General features: G+C 36.0%; 1 protein-coding gene and 1 long non-coding RNA gene across 4 annotated transcripts in view; one reads left to right on the forward strand and one right to left on the reverse strand.

Moving 5' to 3' along the window:
- The window catches only part of LOC123836405 (uncharacterized), a 61,732-nt gene that overhangs the window by 23,955 nt on the left and 19,682 nt on the right, over positions 1-18,095 (forward strand). The window contains exons 2-3 of the long non-coding RNA XR_006788961.3: positions 11,861-12,008; positions 16,887-16,966. This is a non-coding gene — a long non-coding RNA (uncharacterized LOC123836405). The remainder of the gene's footprint in view (positions 1-11,860; positions 12,009-16,886; positions 16,967-18,095) is intronic.
- Positions 1-18,095, reverse strand: part of FAM184A (family with sequence similarity 184 member A) — a 112,400-nt gene that overhangs the window by 8,634 nt on the left and 85,671 nt on the right. For 2 of the 3 annotated variants that reach the window (XM_045865399.3, XM_064598054.1), the window contains exons 10-14: positions 16,855-17,067; positions 11,365-11,518; positions 6,865-6,992; positions 5,226-5,410; positions 4,644-4,790 (exon numbers count right to left, since the gene is read on the reverse strand). In XM_045865399.3, the coding sequence (XP_045721355.2) occupies positions 4,644-4,790; positions 5,226-5,410; positions 6,865-6,992; positions 11,365-11,518; positions 16,855-17,067 (827 nt within the window). The remainder of the gene's footprint in view (positions 1-4,643; positions 4,791-5,225; positions 5,411-6,864; positions 6,993-11,364; positions 11,519-16,854; positions 17,068-18,095) is intronic. The other variant, XM_054505525.2, reaches the window with a different exon arrangement.

Raw genomic sequence — 18,095 nt, forward strand, 5'->3', positions numbered from 1 at the left:
TTCTATTGTTTTGTTCTAGTACAATAAGTTAAAGTGAGTCTAGAACAATCACTTAAAATCCCTGAACCACCTTTTTCCGCTCTGAGCCTCAATTCTAGTATGTGTTTTCATTTAGTTTAAACATGCTTTACCTACAAAGTTATTATCAGTTAATATCACCAAAAAAACTTTAAAGATACCTTGATATTAAAAAGGGAAAGAATAACTGATTAAATTGAAGAAACAATTCATATAAACACAAATTGGAAAGCATTAAAGGAGAGAACAAGTGATATGATCTAGATTTAACTTGCAAATATACTTCCAGAATTACTAAGTCTTTCAAAATTCTCACAGGAAGAACACCTGGTATTACTCTGATCCATTTCAAGCCAGCGCTGGTCAACAGTCTCCCTTTCTTCAGCTGCCCCGTCAGTTCTCTAGGCCAGCACAGTTTCCCAAAGACTAGGTGTGTGAACAACTGGTGGTACAAGGAATGATCTTACTTTGTTCTCCTTTCATCTTTCTGGTCACAAGAAGGAAACAGTCTTGGTGTGGTCCTATGTATCTTTTTTTTTTTTTTTAAGATTTATTTATTTGAGAGAGCGAGAATGAGAGAGAGAGAGAGAGTACATGAGGGGGGAGGGTCAGAGGGAGAAGCAGGCTCCTCGCTGAGCTGGGAGCGCCATGCGGGACTCGATCCTGGGACTCCGGGATCATGACCTGAGCCGAAGGCAGTCGCTTAACCGACTGAGCCACCCAGGCGCCCGGTCCTATGTATCTTAAATGGGCTTCACAACATAAGCTTATTACCCTATTTCACCGGGCTCAGACTGGCCTGCAGCAGCAACACTAGCTAGAATCTAATAACACGGTTTTATTTTCACAGACTTTACATATTTATAAGTATAGCCTGGCTTCTATTTAGAAAAATGGATACAATTTTTCAGTAGTGATAATGGTTTTACTGCAGAAATAATCAAGTCTTCCTGTTAAATTTTTAAGTTACAATGAATCAATTAAAAATATGAGAACAGTATCAAAGGTAGCCAGAAATGACCAAATTCTGAAAGATTAAAGCCTGGGAAACACTGTGTTGAGGGAAACATACAAGTTTATATAGTCTTTTACTCAAAATATAGGATTTCCTTTAAGAGAAAACAGAAGTAAAACATATATAATTACTAATTAGGTCACTGTTGGATTCTCCCCAGGCATGCATGCCCTGATTTTTATTTATTTATTTATTTTTGGCTCTATATAGGTCAATGTCTAGGGTTCGTGGACAACACAAACCAAAAATAGGAATACCTAAAAAAGCTGTATAAAACGCATAAAAATATTTTCAAGGTGGCAGTTCTCCTGGGCTTTTTAAAAAAAATAATTGACAAAGTCAGTAAATGAGATTCTAGGCCAAACAACAGTATTGGCAATACATGTGCTTTAGAATCTTAATTGTATAAGGATAAACTCTATTATACCATCCTTTCCAGAGTTTAATAAATATATAATTGAAGAAGTTTAATGTTGAACCTTTCTTTCCCCATAATTTATGGGCACGGACTCTGATGCATGACAACAGAAATACTTTTTCCTTACCTCACAAAGCTTCTGAACACAACCAGAATGGTAATTTAAAAATCAAACAACAACAACAAAGAACGATCAGGGTATTATAGATAAAAGAACTCAAACAACTTTTAAAGAATAAGTAATTCTGGCATGGTGGAGTGTTTCTTTCCAATTAGGGATTACTGACCTACTTAACAGCCCCGTACAGAAAACTCAATGCTTCCCCCAAGAAGAAACTATCTTTTTGTTTCAGTACAGTGAGAAGTTAATGTAAGCTTAAACAATCAATAATAATCTCTGAACCCCCTTTTCTGCATAATAAAGAACTATAATGATCCCAAGTTCTACGTATGTTTAGATTTAGATTAAAGTTCTTTAAAACAGTTCATTCTCTCATTTGTTTCTAAAACAAAAACTGTGACATATTAGACACAAGGTTTTTACTACTATACCACTCAGAAAAATAAAACCATTTCTATAGAATATCCAAAAATCTAAGACTTTAGTACCCAGCACTAGAGAAGGGGTTTTTTAGTAATCATTCCATAAGAGCTACAGAACTCATTACTATTTCTACAATCTTTAGAGGGTATTTTCTGTTCTTTAAATTTCTAGTCCCCTCCTCCCTGGTGTCTAAACAGGATTTGGGGTGGGAACAGAAGCAAGAAGCTTCCAGCAGCTCCAGAGGTCCCTCCCCTCCAGGATTCGGCCTGACCCATGTTCCTCCAGCCCTCCCACTACCACCCACTTCTAGAAATCCATAGGGTTTTTTCGATTTCAAAGAGTTAAAGTCAGCATACAGTCGGTTAGAAATTTCAGTAAGGTGCCCTTAGTCCTTTGCAACAGGCAGAGAAAATTCAAATGTCCCCCAGCTCCTTAAGCTGGAATGCACTCTCCTTGCTCACCACCTCTGACTACATCTAAGCTGTTCAGCAGATCCAAGCACGCTGCATTTAAGGATATAGAACAGAAATATCCAGTTGTATAAAACTGTGTTTTCCAATATGGTAGCCACTAGTCCATATGTGGCTATTTACATTTGAATTAATTAAAACTGAATTAAGAATTCAACTCCTTGGTTGTACTAACTACAGTTCAAATGCTCAACCGCCATTTTGTTTGGTAACAGCTGTACTGGACAGAGCACATATAGGACATTTTCGTTACCACAGAAGATCTACCAGACAGCGCTGGTCTAAATACATTTGTATGTATGTTTGGTTTCAATTAAAAGAATAAATACCTAAGCTAGAGACTAATTATATGACAGTGGTAGTTTTCTGTTGAAAAAAGAAATACAGTTGGTTAGCGTGGACCTATACTAACCTAGTATAAAACAAATGGTAGATCTAGAAAAGCAGATAAAATATTTGACTCATGAGTAATACTAATTCTTTGATCATTAAAGAGCATAATATAAAAAACTAATTATCTACTGAAAATTCATAATGTGTAAAACCACATAAAACAGAATAAAGTAGAAACAAGCCTTTAATCTTTGTAAATTAACATTCTTAAGGAGACAGGACACACAGACAGACAGAGGTTATTCTTTTTGTGAGCATGTTTTTTCAGACTGTGAAGAGGGGGATGCCAGGACGTCAGCCTCTGTCCAATGAGGCCAAGAAAAGGAAAAGTAAACAGTAGAGTTTATTGTAACTAATTTTTGCAAAATGCCTAAGATTATGAGTACTGTGGCTCAAAAGGATTTAAAAATTACCTCCCACAACAGCAAAACTAAAAAATCACTGTGACTGGGAAAATGATCTCATGAGTCTCCTCACCATTTCAAGTGTAACTTCATGAAGTGGTAAATGTTATAGGGAATCCTCAAAAAAATTCATTCAGGAAACATCTGAGTGCCTATTAATGTGAAAATTCTGTGTGTGTCCAGGAGAGGGTACCTCACCTTAGGAGCTGCTGAAGTAAATGCCAACCACTGGGGAGGGGGAGGGGTCTGGTTTTGTTTCAGCTTAAGTGAATGTGGGTATATATATTACATATATGTAACAATATTTACTATGAGGCTTAACTCGTTAAATGGGTAAAATGTGAGATGAGTTTTAGATTGGGGGAAGGTAATCAGGTAGTAATAACGTAGGAGATTATTCTAGACTGTAAACACAGGAGAATCTTAGAAGGAAACAGGTTGGTGTGGCTGACACGGGAGGGTAAGGTATACCTGAGACTAAGGTTGATGGGATTAGTCACTATTTTGACTTTACTACAGTATGTGGAGATATCTATATATTTTTATAGGTTTTTTAATTGGTTAGAAAAAGAGAGACTAAAGGTGGATAAACCATTTGCAGCAGCAGCTTAGAATAGATTAATTCAGAGATAATTTAAGTTGAACTAGAGTTTAGGCCTCAGAGACGGGAGTGAATGCTATTTGCACATTGGCTCTAACAGTTTATAAGGGTGTAGGGGAGAGAGGGGCTATTAAATACTTCCTTAAAACATTAAACAGTAATTAGAAATCTCGGTTTTTTAACAATACTGGAGTTACTATATATGAGTAGTAACTATTTCTGATGTTTTACTTTCATTAATTTTTAAAATCAAAATTAAATGCTTGTTTGTAGGAACTCGAACAGTATCTATGTAGAGTATAAAAAATAAAAAGGAAGATTTTGCTCTTCCCCACCTCCAATACCCTGGAATCCACTCCCTAGAGGGAAGTCCTGTCATTAAAATTTTGTATTTGTTTTTTAAGCTCTTTTGATATTTGTATATAAAACATGTATTATTAGTGTATGGGTAGGATCCTAATATTCCTAGTGGCCACAATATGCTCTTTTTACTTAACAGTAAAAGTAACAGGCTTTCACCATGGCCTGACAGTTCATGACTGTGAGGGACAGGCTTTCGGCAAGAACCGTCCTAGTGCATCTGTAGCTGTGGCAGCTGACAGTCACTCAACTGCCTTCTCGTTACTGAAAATATCACATTGCAATTACCATCTGTAATACAGCATTTGTTTTCTTTTTTAAGTATCAATTAGATTTAAAAGAGTAGCTAATCTGAGGTTAGACACAGTCTCCTCAGTTTAGTTCCCACATACGAATTTTCTTTAATATAATATGACTTACGACACTTGTAAAGCTGCATTTATTTCCTTGAGTAGCTCGTTAGTCTTATTAAAATCTGCCCGCATGATATTTTTCTCTCTGAGGTGGTCTGCTGTCATGACATCCAGCTCTTTTTCAAGTCTCTTGTTTAAATCTTGTTCATGCAACCTGTTTAATTTATTTTTAGTTAAGAATACGTTATTCTGAGGTCAAGCTTTCAAAACTTTCTATAAGACTCTACCAGATTTGAAATGGTTTTAGGTATAATATATAGAAAATTAATGGAAACAGCCTAAAATAAGTTACTTACTTTGCTCTAATCTTCTAGCTTGTTAAAGTTGTCTCCTTTAATGCTTTTTAAACTCTATTTTATAAAGATTTTAGTTAATTATACAATTTCCGAAGTTATTGAATGCATACATATTATTCAAAATACAAACACTTCATCTATGTTCTAAATTACAGCAGTCAACAAATAAAGTAAGAAGTGGTAATCAATATCTACTAGAAGGCAGTCTAGCCATAAAAATAGACATTTATTGCTAACTACTATACAACAGTCTTTTAGATTGTATATTCCTTCTTTTGTAATTAATGGCATACCTCATCTGTTGGTTAGATTCACTTCGTATTCTGAGAATTTCTTTCCCCTTAAATTCCAATTCTTTGGTTAGGGCACTTATATTTTCATGAAGGTGCTGTACCTCCTTATCCAAGTCTGAGATGTGATGCTCTCTGTGCCTTAATTCCTCTTGTAGATCTGTTATTCTACACATATGTTCCTTACTCTGCAAAGTACGAATAATTTTTTTTAAGTAACCTCTGTACGGGGCTTGAACTCATGACCCTGAGATCAAGAGCCACATGCTCTACTGACAGAGCAAGCTAGATACCCTACAAATAATTCTTAAAAGTTTTCTAGTATTTGCTTTCTGCATTTACCTAAGGGAAAGAAAATGACATAGTGGAATGTCCAATTTAATGACATTGCTTGCAAACTGCTGAAATAAAACCTAAAGGCCTCTTCTCTTCCCATCTATAAGAAGTGTTTATACGGATAAATATCAGGGTGACAAGAGGCCCAAAAGACCATGAAAGCACATCTCCCACACACTTTGGAGATGAGGAAACCAATACCCAAGAGATATCTGTCCAAGGATGATTTATAATGAAGCGGGGCTGAGATTAGAATGCAGGGCTCCTCCATACTCACCAAGTTATTTGGGCTTACAATAAAATTCTGGCACCATTGCCCTTTCATTTAAAAAGGCCCTGCATCTAGGGAGGCTATCCCAGCGCGCACACACACACACACACATCCTATGGCTCAGAAAGCAGACTGTCTGCTTAGTGTTGATATAGCAGTTACCTTGTCTCAAAGATAAGCTCCCTTCCATTTTCCTAGAAGTCACTGTTTTCTGCAATGTCTATCTACACATTGTCAATTTCAGTGTCAGCCTAGTTAGAAGAAAACATAAATTTCCCTCCATGGTTATAAAGTGACTCATTTAAAACTTCATAGCAATGAAGAGAAAATTTGAGCTGATCATTTAACAGAGCTAAAGACTAACAAAGTCAAAGTTTTAAGTCTAACAAATGATGGCCTTCATGCACTATGTCTAGAAATCCATCCATCCAGACATTTTAGATCATAAACTATCTAATTGAAGGAAGCACACTTGTCCAAAGAGCAAAGTTTAAAAAGCATAAGTAGTACCTGTGCTAGAGTGATATGCAAATATCAGTTATCTTTTTCCTTGAGCATCTGCTACTTCTATAGTTACACTATCCAGTATGACTATTTAAATTCAAGTTTAAATTATTTAAAATTAAACAAAACCAGACACATAGTCACACTAGACATAAGGCCATGTGGCCAGTGACTCCCATAGTGGATAGCACAGATATAGAACAGGTCCATCATCTTGGAAAGTTCTATAGACCGTGCTGTTTCATAGTATTCTGCCTTTACTCTTCGTATTATTTATATTTCATTGTTCACCTTCTCAAGATGCAAGTAAAATTCAAAATATTCAATTAAAAATTCATAAAATGTAATTTTATGACCAATATGCTAAAGTCAAGTTACCTATTTCCCTTTAAAAATAAGACTCTTAAATATAGATGGTAAATAATAACTAGTGAAAATACTAGTTATTACAAAATAATTTTCAGAAAACGGTCAACATTCAAATCTATTCACATTTAAGGAATCGTCACATAACAGAATGTTGTTCTTTACCTGTCTTCTGCTGATGTCTATGCTTCGCTCTAATTCCATTTTAGCAGCTGCCAATTCTTGATGATGACTATGCCGTAACAAATCAATTGCAGCTGCATGTTGATGGTTTAGTTCCGAGCGTAAGGAAGCTGGAATACAAGGGAAAAAAAAAAACCTTTTGTGTATTTTAGAAATATTGATACTTCACATAAAAATTATAAAAGTCACAGAATAGTATTTTTTTTAATTAGGACACTTGTGTATGCCCATTAAAATATCCTAGACTATCATATAACATCATGAATTTAGAGGTCATCTAGCTTTGTAAGGATAAGGAAATTTTCATCTGCTCAGATGGATCAAGGTATTTCCATATATGCTTTTGGTTTGCCAGTAAGGTGTGAATGGAGACAAAATGTTTTTTAACTTTTCTAATTCCCTATTAGAATAGTAACATTTTAGAACTGAACAGTACCATAACATTCTCATTTAGGAAGCAACTTCCCACCCAGGTAAGAATTCTTCCACAATAGTTCTGAAAGACGTTAAACACTGGCTGGTGAATGCTTTGATTTTTAAGTCATGATTTTTATTTGAATCTGAGATTATTTGATACAAACCATATTTATTGAATGCCAGGTACTACACTAAGGGAGAACAAAATATGACCCTGTTCTAATAACCACACAGGCTAGAGGGAAAGGCATCAAGCCAGGGAATTAAGTGGGATAGCAGAGATGAATATTATGAATGAAAGCACAGTGGTGGAAGCACCCAAATTTCCTAGGAGAAGGAAACTGGGAATGCTATCACAAAGGAACTGTCACAATAACTCAGTCTAATGCACTGAGTAAGGGTTCTCCCAAGTGGAGAAAGAGAAAAGCATTAATGAGGAAGGGATAACATACAAAAGCAGAAAGAACCAAATCGATCAGGTGAACTGTAAGAAGACTGGTGTGGTGGGTGCCCACAGAGCATGTGGTCATAGTGGAAAGAAAATGGAGCCCAGTCTGAGAAAGTTTTAGCACAAAATGCTTTTGACTTTACATTTGGGTTCATGGTTCCCAATCTGGGGTATGTGTGGCAGTATGTCTGAGGGACTTTTAGAGTACACACGATCATCTTCTGAAACATGAATTGTACTTGAAGATTTTGGGGAAAGCCATTACTTTCATGTTAATACAAAGGAGATATGAGTAAAATGCAAATTGTACATTTTAAAGCTAAAACATGAGACAACTTCAAAGAAATGTTGTGCTTGTAACCAGTCATTTTAGGCTCTTCCTGAGACCTCTATGTAGGGGGCATAAGTTCAGTCTTCCTGCGGTAAGCGCTACTTCTGCGGAGAAACTTGACAGGCACTGAGGTAGGACATGGGAGTTACTGAAGGATTTAAAGTTGGGAAGTTCCATGGTGAGATCTGAGTCTTTTTTTTTTTTTTTAAGATTATTTATTTATTTATTTATTTGAGAGAGAGAGAATGAGATGAGAACACATGAGAGGGGATAGGGTCAGAGGGCAAAGCAGACTCCCTGCCGAGCAGGGAGCCCGATGCGGGACTCGATCCAGGGACTCCAGGATCATGACCTGAGCTGAAGGCAGTCGCTTAACCAACTGAGCCACCCAGGCGCCCAGATCTGAGTCTTATAAAGATTAGCCAGACTGGAGTCTGGAGGGTGAACTGCAGGAAAAAGATCAACGAGAAGGTTATAGCAATAACCCAGGTGAAAAATGATATGACCCTGAACTGAGTATGACAAAAGGACTAAAGAAGAGGGAACAGACGTAGGAAATATTTAAGTGAAGGAACTAACAGGATGTGGAAGCAAAAGAAAAAAAGTTAAATGCATCTTCTACCTTCCTGGCGTGGGCAGATGGGTAAACAGTAATACTCTTAATTAAAATGGGAGGTACAGGAATGGACACATTTTGGACCTGAGGGAGATGGTGAGCTAATATTTAAAAATATAGAGTATAAGTTAGAATATCTAACTTTCTAATATGCAGTAAAAAATAGAAATCTAATTCACAAGGAAAGCAGTTTGGTCTAGAAATACATATTTGGAATCACTAGCATAATAGATGGTAGTTGAAGTCATAGTTGTGAATCCAATCAACCAGGAAAAGCCTGAAGACTGAAAAATGGACCAGAGGGCTGGGGACTAAATCCTGGGAAACAGCAATATTTAACAGATGCATGGGAAACAGGACTAGCACATAAGATTAAAGAGCAGGGATCAGAAAAGTGGGAGTGCAGTGGAATTTCAAAGTTCAATGGTGACCTCAGGGAGAGTAATTTCAATGGAATAATGGGGGCAAAATGTAGACCTGAATGATCCTGACAAAGGACTAAGTATCTAGAATACATGAAGAACTCTCAAAACTCAACAGTAAAAATACAAACAATCCAGTTAGAAAAGATATACAGATAGCAGATGAACACATGAAAACATGTTGAACATCATTAGCCATTAGAGAAATGCGTGAGTAAAATTCACAATGAGATAATACCACACTCCTATCTGAATGGCTAAACTACAACACAGTGACATCAAATGCTGGTAAGGATATGGCAGAAAACTGTCACTCATTCGTTGCTGGTGAGGATATAAAATGGTACAGCCATTCTAGAAAATAGTTGGGCAGTTTCTTAAAAGAAAACTAAACCTACAACCATCATATGACCTGGCAACTCCACTCCCAGGCATTTATCCCAGAGAAATGAAAATTTACACTTACACAAAACTGAAAACACCGGATGTCCTTCAATGGGTGAAGGACAACAACTGACCTTCAGCAATAAAAAGGGACAAACTACTGATACATACAACCACCTGGATGAATCTCTAGAGAATTATGAGGGGTGAAAAAAAGCAATCCCCAAAAGGTTACACATTATTACATTTATAACATTTTTTAAATGACAAAGTTATAGAAATGGATAACAGATTAATGGTTACCAGGAATTAAATGTGGGGAGGAAAGGGAAGTAGGTGTCGCTATAAATGGGCAACAGGGACCCACATGGCAATGGGAGTGTTCTAGGTCTTGACAGTGTCAATGTCAATATCCTGGTTGTGATATGATCTATAGTTCTGGGGAAAATGGATAAATGGTTCAGAGGATCTCTCTGTATTATTTCTTACAAGCTCATATGAATCTACAACTATCTCAAAAAAGTTTAATTTAAAAAAATCACTAAAAGTCCTTTTGCCAATAAAGAGGTATTGAAATCAAGTTTCAATGGACTAAACAATAGTGCTAACACTTGGCCTTTTTTTTTTTTTTAAGATTTTATTTATTTATTCATGAGAGATAGAGAGAGAGAGAGGCAGAGGCAGAGGGAGAAGCAGGCTCCCCGCGGAGCAGGGAGCCCGATGTGGGACTCGATCCCAGGACCCTGGGATCATGACCTGAGCTGAAGGCAGACGCTTAACCGACCGAGCCACCCAGGCATCCCACACTTGGCCTGTTTTTACTTCTCCTCACACAGCTGGGGAAAGTCTGTGGTCCCTTGGACCAGAATCTTACAGACTACCTCTGCATTTGACTATAAGCTCCTTCTATATAAATACAGAGCAACAGTTCATTTTTGAATTTTCCTTGCTCAGCAGTTTCTGTAGCATGTAAAGAGGTATCACACAAATGTCTGATAAATAGTCTCACTATGATTTTCACCCTAGCTATCACAGTGGCTGGTAAAGGAGGAAGAGGAGAGAGTTCTGATGACTTGGCCTAGGGCTCCCAGCAATAGTAGAGACAATGAATTGGGTCAGACGGCTTTGCCTTTGGGGCCCAAAGTATCCACAACACTTTGGTCTTCTTTGTTCCCAATTCCAACTTGGAAAGGGTATACCCCTGAAATGTGACAACATACAATAAAAACTCTTAAAAGAATTAGGGGGAAAAAACAAAAGGAATATGAGATGGTAGGAATAAAAAGTTATTGAACGACACCAAAAAAACCTCCAAAAACTCTTTAAATACGTATACAGTTTTTCTTCAAACCTCAACTGATCTCCTTATAAAAAAGGCAGTAATTTGAATACTTCAAAGATTAAAATCCTGTTAAAGAAATATCTGAAAAATACCTAGACAAAAAGTCAGACCTAAACATGAGTTTTCTCCTAAAAACAAAATCCTGAAGTGGAAAATAAACATATGACTATCAAGTCTAAGGACATGTTGGCTCCATGCCTATCTACTTCTTTTAGTCACTGGAGAGTGGAAAGTCTGAATGTCCTGACTCCATTTAGTCCCTCAGTGGTAGGTAGCAGCACCAGTGGATGTTGTTTACATAGCCAGAGTATGGAGAAAGTTGAGGGAACCTCACCTCACCTCACTGTTTCTGTTCTATCCATTCTACTCCTCCATCCTCACCTCTTCATCTGGTAACTTTAAATATCCAAAACACTTAGATATTCATTTTGGTGTTTCAAAAATTAAAAATAAAGCTGTGATTTCATATTGAATTTTAAAGTAGAACATATAAATATGAATATTATAATCCTTTCAAAATACCAAGCATAGCCTTTCCTTCATCTTCTAATTCAAACCGAAGAGTCTGAAGTTCCTGTTCCATTTCTACCCGGAAGCCCTCCATTGACTCTCTGTGTGCATCTTTTAATGACTGAAGCTCTGCAGAATGTTTTTGTTGTAAATGATTTTCAAGAGCCTAAAACAGGAGAAACATACTCAAATTATTATGCTAGAATACAGGAAGGAAAATGCAAACAAAATAAAAAATTACTAAAACTCAGTTATTTAAGAAAAACAAGGCATTTGTAATTCATTTTCAAGAAAATTATATATAAGATTAATGACCTTTAGAAAATAAATTAGTAGGGCCACTTCAATAGAACAATCCTTTTGAAATCAGTTTGATTCAATATAGTGTGTCTGAATTGGGATATGGGTGGGCCCTTTAAGGTAGTTTTCAAAAAAAAGTCATTGTCAAGTTGCTGAGGGGGTAAGCCACCTAAATTAATGCGTAATTTCTCTGTGTGCACAAACTTAGGAAAGAGAAGAGAGGAGAGGGGCATTAACAAGAAAAGATCTTCTGATCAGAAAGAGATGATGATGGCTTTTACAACTCCAACCTTATCAAATATTTTGTCGCAACTTTCTGCAGGCATTTTCGAACAGAAGCAAAGGTGTGAGAGTAGGTAAGTGGAAAAGTAAACAAACCTCTCGTGTGATTAGTTCTAAAAGCCTGACCAGAGAAAACAGACTACATGTGGCTGAGACTAAGAGAAGCTATGTGGCCATGGGAAAAAAGAGAGCTCAGGGTACTTCAAGTTTAGAGACTGAACTGTGCCAGGATGGGTTTTCCTTAGCATAATCTGCAACATGAAGGGTTTCTGAGAAAGATACCATGTTGTAATTAGGGTTATATTTCTTTAACCATTACTCTAAAATACTGTTTTTATAAATTAATATTTGGCTACTTATGCTCACTGTTTCTAAAGTGTTTTATTTCTGGGGCACCTGGGTGGCTCAGTCGTTAAGCGTCTGTCTTCGGCTCAGGTCGTGATCCCAGTGTCCTGGGATCGAGCCCCGCATCGGGCTCCCTGCTCAGCGGGAAGCCTGCTTCTCCCTCTCCCACTCCCCCTGCTTGTGTTCCCTCTCTCGTTGTGTCTCTCTCTGTCAAATAAATAAATAAAATCTTTAAAAAAAACCCACAGGTTTCTTTAAATGTAACAATATAAAGGACTTTTAGTTTAGACATTAGTTACATAGGTAGCTTGGCTACCTAATGACAACTATAAAATTGCATGCTCTGATTTCTTCTGAATAGGATTCAGGTTTCAAAGAGACTGAAAGTGTAAAATTAAAGTACTGATACAAGAGCTTATGTGTTCTAATTCACAAATGATATCAATGAATAGGTTATTTACCAGTCAGGCCTCATTGTGTGTTTATGGGCTATATTGAAGTACAGTTGACATACAATATTAGGTTCAGGTGTACAACACAGTGATTCAACACTGATGAATGCTAGGAAATAACCACCATGGTAATTCTAGTTACCATCCGTCACCAAAGTTATTACAATATTACTGACTACATCCCCATATCTTGTCTTATAACTGGAAGTTTGTACCTCTTAATCCCTGTCACCTATTTTGCCCATCCCCCTACCTCGTCCCCTTTGGCAACCACCAGTTTGTTCTCTGTATTTATAAGTCTGGTTAGGTTTTGTTTGTTCATTTGTTTTGCTTTTAAAATTTCTATGGGTAAGTGAAATCATGCAGTATTTGCCTTTCTCGAACTTATTTCACTTCTTTTTAATGGCTGAGTAATATTCCATTACTCAGATGCCACATCTTCATTATCCATTCATCTATCAATAGACACTTAGGCTGCTTCCATATCTTGGCTGTTTTAAATAATGCTGCTACAAACATAGGGCTGCATGTATCCTTTTGAATTAGTTTTTGTATTCTTTGGGTAAATACCCAATAGTGCAACTGCTGGATTGTAGAGTAGTTCTATTTTTAACTTTTAGAGGAACTTCCATAGTGTTTTCCATAGTGGCTGTACCAGTTTGCATTCCCACCAACAGTGCAAGAGGGTTCCTTTTTCTCCACATCCTTGCCAATACCGATTGTTTCCTGTGTCACTGATTTTAGCCATTCTGATAGGTGTGAGGTGATATCTCACTGTAGTTTTGGTTTGCTTTCCCTGATGATAAGTGATGTTGAGCATCTTTCCATGGGTCTGTTGGCCATCTCTGTGTCATCTCTGCTGAAATGTCTGTGCATGTCTCCTGCCCATTTTTAATTGGATTATGTGTTTTTTGGGTGTTGATTTATATGTTCTTTATATATTTTGAATATTCACCTTTTATCAGATATGTCACTTGCAGATATCTTCTCCTATTCAGTGTTTTCTTCATTGTGCAGAAGCTTCCTTTTTTGATGTAGTCACAAGAGTTTATTTTTGCTTTTGTATCCCTTGCCTCAAGGAACCGATCTAGAAAAATTTGCTATGGCCATTGTCAGAGATATTACTGCTTGTGCTCTCTTTTAGGATTTTTATGGTTTCAGGTCTCACATTTAGGTCTTTAATCCACTTTGAATTTATTTTTGTGTATGGTGTAAGAAAGTGGTCCAGTTTTCCCAACACCATTTGTTGCAGAGACATTTTCCCATCGGATATTCTTCCCTGCTTTGTCAAAGATTAATTGACCATATAATTGTGGATTTATTTCTGGATTTTCTATTCTGTTCCATTCATCTGTGTGTCTGTTTTTGTGCGAGTACTAAAATGTTCCAATCACTACAGCTTTGTAACATAACTTAAAGTCTGGAATTGTGATGCCTCCAGCTTTGTTTTGTTTTGTTTTTCAAGATTGCTTTGGATCTTTGGGGTCTTTTGTGGTTCCATACAAATTTTAGGATTGTTTGTTCTAGCTCTGTGAAAAATGCTGTTGGTATTTTGATAGGGATTGCATGAAATGTGTAGTTTGTTTTGGGCAGTATAGATATTTTAACAATATTTGCTTCCAACCCATGAGCATGGAATGTTTTTCCATTTCCTTGTGTCCTCTTCAATTTCTTTCATCAGTGTTTTAATGTTTTCAGAGTATAGATCTTTCACCTCTTTGGTTAGGTTTATTCCTAGGTATCTTATTATTTTTGGTACAATTACAAATGGGATTGTTTTCTTAATTTCACTTTCTGCTATTTCATTATTAGTGTATAGAAATGCAAGAGATTTCTGCACATTAATTTTGTATCCTGTGACTTCACTGAATTCATTTACCAGTTCTAGCAGTTTTTTGGTGGAGTCATTTAGGTTTTCTCTATACAGTATTGGATATATTTTATCATATCATCTGCAAATAGTGCAGATGATAACTTCAGTAGAAATTTTACTTCTTCCTCCCTGATTTGGATGCCTTTTCTTTTTGTTGTCTGACTGTTGTGGCTAGGACTTCCAGTACTATGCTGAATAAAAGTGGTGAGAGCAGAGATCCTTGTCTTATTCCTGACCTTAGGGTAAAGGCTCTGTTTTTCCCCATTTTGGATGATGTTAGCTGTGGGTTTTTCATATATAGCCTTTGTTATGTTGAGGTAGGTTTCCTCTAAACCAACTTTGTTGAAGGTTTTTATTGTGACTCAGTGTTGTACTCTGTCAAATGCTTTTCCTGCATCTACTGAAATGATCATACAGTTCTTATCTTTTCTCTTGATATGATGGGTTTTCTGTATAAAGTATCATGTCATCTGCAAATAGTGATAGTTTTACTTTTTCTTTATCAATTTGGATGCTATTTATTTCTTTTCCTTGTCCAACGGCTGTGGCTAGGACTTCCAATACTATATTGAATAAAAGTGACGAGAGCGGGCTTCCTTGTCTTGTTCTTGGTCTTAGAGGAAAAGCTTTCAGCTTTTCATTGTCAAGTATGAGGTTAACTGTGGGTTTGTCACATATGGCCTTTATTATGTTGAGGCATGTTCTATCTATACTCACTTTGTTGAGAGTTTTTATCATAAACGAATGTTGAATTTTGTCAAATGCTTTTCCTGCATCTATTGAGATGATCATGTGATTTTTATCCTTCATTTATTAATGTAGTAATTACACTGATTTGCAGATATTGAACCATCCTTGTATCCCTGGAATAAAACCCATGTGATCATGGTGTACAGATTTTTTCAGTGTATTGTTGAATTTGGTTCACTGATACTTTGTTAACAGTTTCTGTATCTATACTCATCAGGGAAAATGGAAATAAGGCCTCATTTTTGACCGAAGAAACTTCCTTAACTTTCTGGACAAGATCAAGAGACAAAAGTAAAAAAAAAAAAAAGAGACCACAACTTATTGTATAGGCAAGTTAATGGTTTTTAAAGGAATATGACTTTTTTAACAATTTATAGCCTACCAGTTCTTAAAATAGTTGTCCACACCCAAATAAAGGATTAAAGCAACCTATATCAGTAATAACTATATATGGTGAAAATCATTGTTAGTAAAACCCATTTTTCTATCAAATATTTACCTTAATTATCATAAGGTTCTTAGAAGAAATTGAAAAATATGGTGTAAAGAAATAAATTGAACCAAAATTAATTACCCTAAGACTATGTCAAACTAGTGTTTTCACAGAGAAGGAAGTAATGGATATGGGGAGATTCTGGCATACAATTTGATTAACCCAATAATGTATCTATTTGATTTAAATCTCTTCTGCATGAGCCGTCTGTATCACTGATTTTCACATAGCCTTTGGGGCTATATATAGGGAAAGGTACTATTTTAAAAATGTCTCCAAATTTCATTTCATTGTGAACTTTGTATATAAGGGGGAAAAAGTATAAGTTAAAAAATGTGGGATAAAAAAATATAAATATAAATATATATAAAAATATAAATCCCTTGGATATATATATGTCTTTTTTAAAGATTTTAAAGATTTTATTTATTTATCTGAGACAGAGAGAATGAGAGAGACAGAGAGCACATGAGAGGGGGGAGGGTCAGAGGGAGAAGCAGGCTCCCTGCGGAGCCCGATGCGGGACTCGATCCCGGGACTCCAGGATCATGACCTGAGCCGAAGGCAGTCGCTTAACCAACTGAGCCACCCAGGCGCCCTATATATGTCTTTTTTAGATCCAGCCTGAAAGAGAAAAATTAAAAATTTGATGAAAGACTATTATAAAAGTTCAAAATTGTACTAAGTGATTACAGTGGTTACAGCTCAGTAGGACCATGCTAAATTTATTTAACCACTGTTAACTGTATGACAAACCAGATAGTGTATTAGTCTCATCATGAACTCGGCATTATGTTGGGAAACAGAAATAAAATGTTGGCCTTATTCTGTGTAACTGGTGTGTATGTTTAGTCATTCTGACCCCCACAAGAAGGCAGATTCTAGAAAACACAATGAAATAAAGCAATATATAACTTGGGAGGCAAAAAATGAATTCTTAAGAATTTGAAGGCTAATAATTATTAGGCTATTGGATTACCTTTGAACATATATCACATTAAACTTACTCTTTGTTCCATTTCTTTTTCTTCTTCCATAGTTTGAAATGCAAGGACATGTGCTTCTTTTAAAGATTTATGTCTCTGTTGATGTTGTTCCTCTAATTCTTCAAGCTCTTGGGTAAGTCGTTGTCGTTCTTGTGTAAACTGGGCTTGCAGTTGCTGCAAAGAAGTCTGAGACTGGGAAAGCTGCATCTCCAGGTTCTGTTTCAGCAAGGAAATCTATGCCATAGAATGGTACAATGAAGAATAAGTACAAGGCATATTTCACAAATTGCCAATCTAAGGGAAAAAAAGCATGTCAACGATGTTAACTATAGTAAAATAGTTGCCTTAACTAAGTATCCACTTAAAATGTTTTACAATATATCATAGATTATTTAATATTTACGTATCACCACTTTTAATTCTATTCTTAGTAATTATCCTAAAAAATAGACTGTTTTATTGGTATTAAGTTTGTGGACTCTCTAAAGAACACTGTAGCCCATGTTTAGAAATACACCTATTTGTTATAATGAACACCTATGTTACATTGCAATAAAAATTGATAATATGAAATAAGAACAGGAGAACTAATGTTAATGTATTTATTAGGTTATGGTCACCTCAAGGAGATAGTATAAAAAGTTAAACTGCTTATTTGTAAGGTGGTAAAGTTGAGTAGTTAAGAATGTGGGCTCTGAGTTAAAATCCTAGCTCTGCCACTTGTTATATTAGTACTTGACCAGGCTGTGTGAGTTGAAGAGTGTTACTACACATAGTTCACTTAGAACAGCCCCTGGCATGTAGTAAGTGCTCAATAAATATTAACTAAGATCATTTGAGAATTAAAAAAATTACTCTTTAACAGATTTATCTATTTATAACTTAAAATCCTTATGTAAATAAAAAGGATTTTCACTTTTGGATTTTGATTTAATTCAAAGGATTTGCAAAACTTCAAGCTTTTTTAAAAACCACAAACATACCACAATCCTCTATTTATATCTTCACAATGACAGGTACTTTTCTTTAACTGTGGAAAACTGATCTGTTACTACTTTTGTACACAGACGTCACCATTAACATGTCTGCATTGTTTCTGGGTGTTTTAAAATACTTAAAATTAAGTCCTTTTTAAAGAACAAAAGCACAAAACACATGTATATGTATATATATGTTCACATATACATTTGATACAACCATTTGATTTGATCTATTTCTGTTTTCATAAACAAGAAACTGTAACTTGGAACTTATCTGTATTC

This window comes from Mirounga angustirostris, unplaced genomic scaffold (assembly GCF_029215605.1).
Source record: "Mirounga angustirostris isolate CCGP_5_RB_7025 unplaced genomic scaffold, mMirAng1.0.hap1 SCAF_8, whole genome shotgun sequence".
Classification (NCBI taxonomy): Eukaryota; Metazoa; Chordata; class Mammalia; order Carnivora; family Phocidae; genus Mirounga; species Mirounga angustirostris.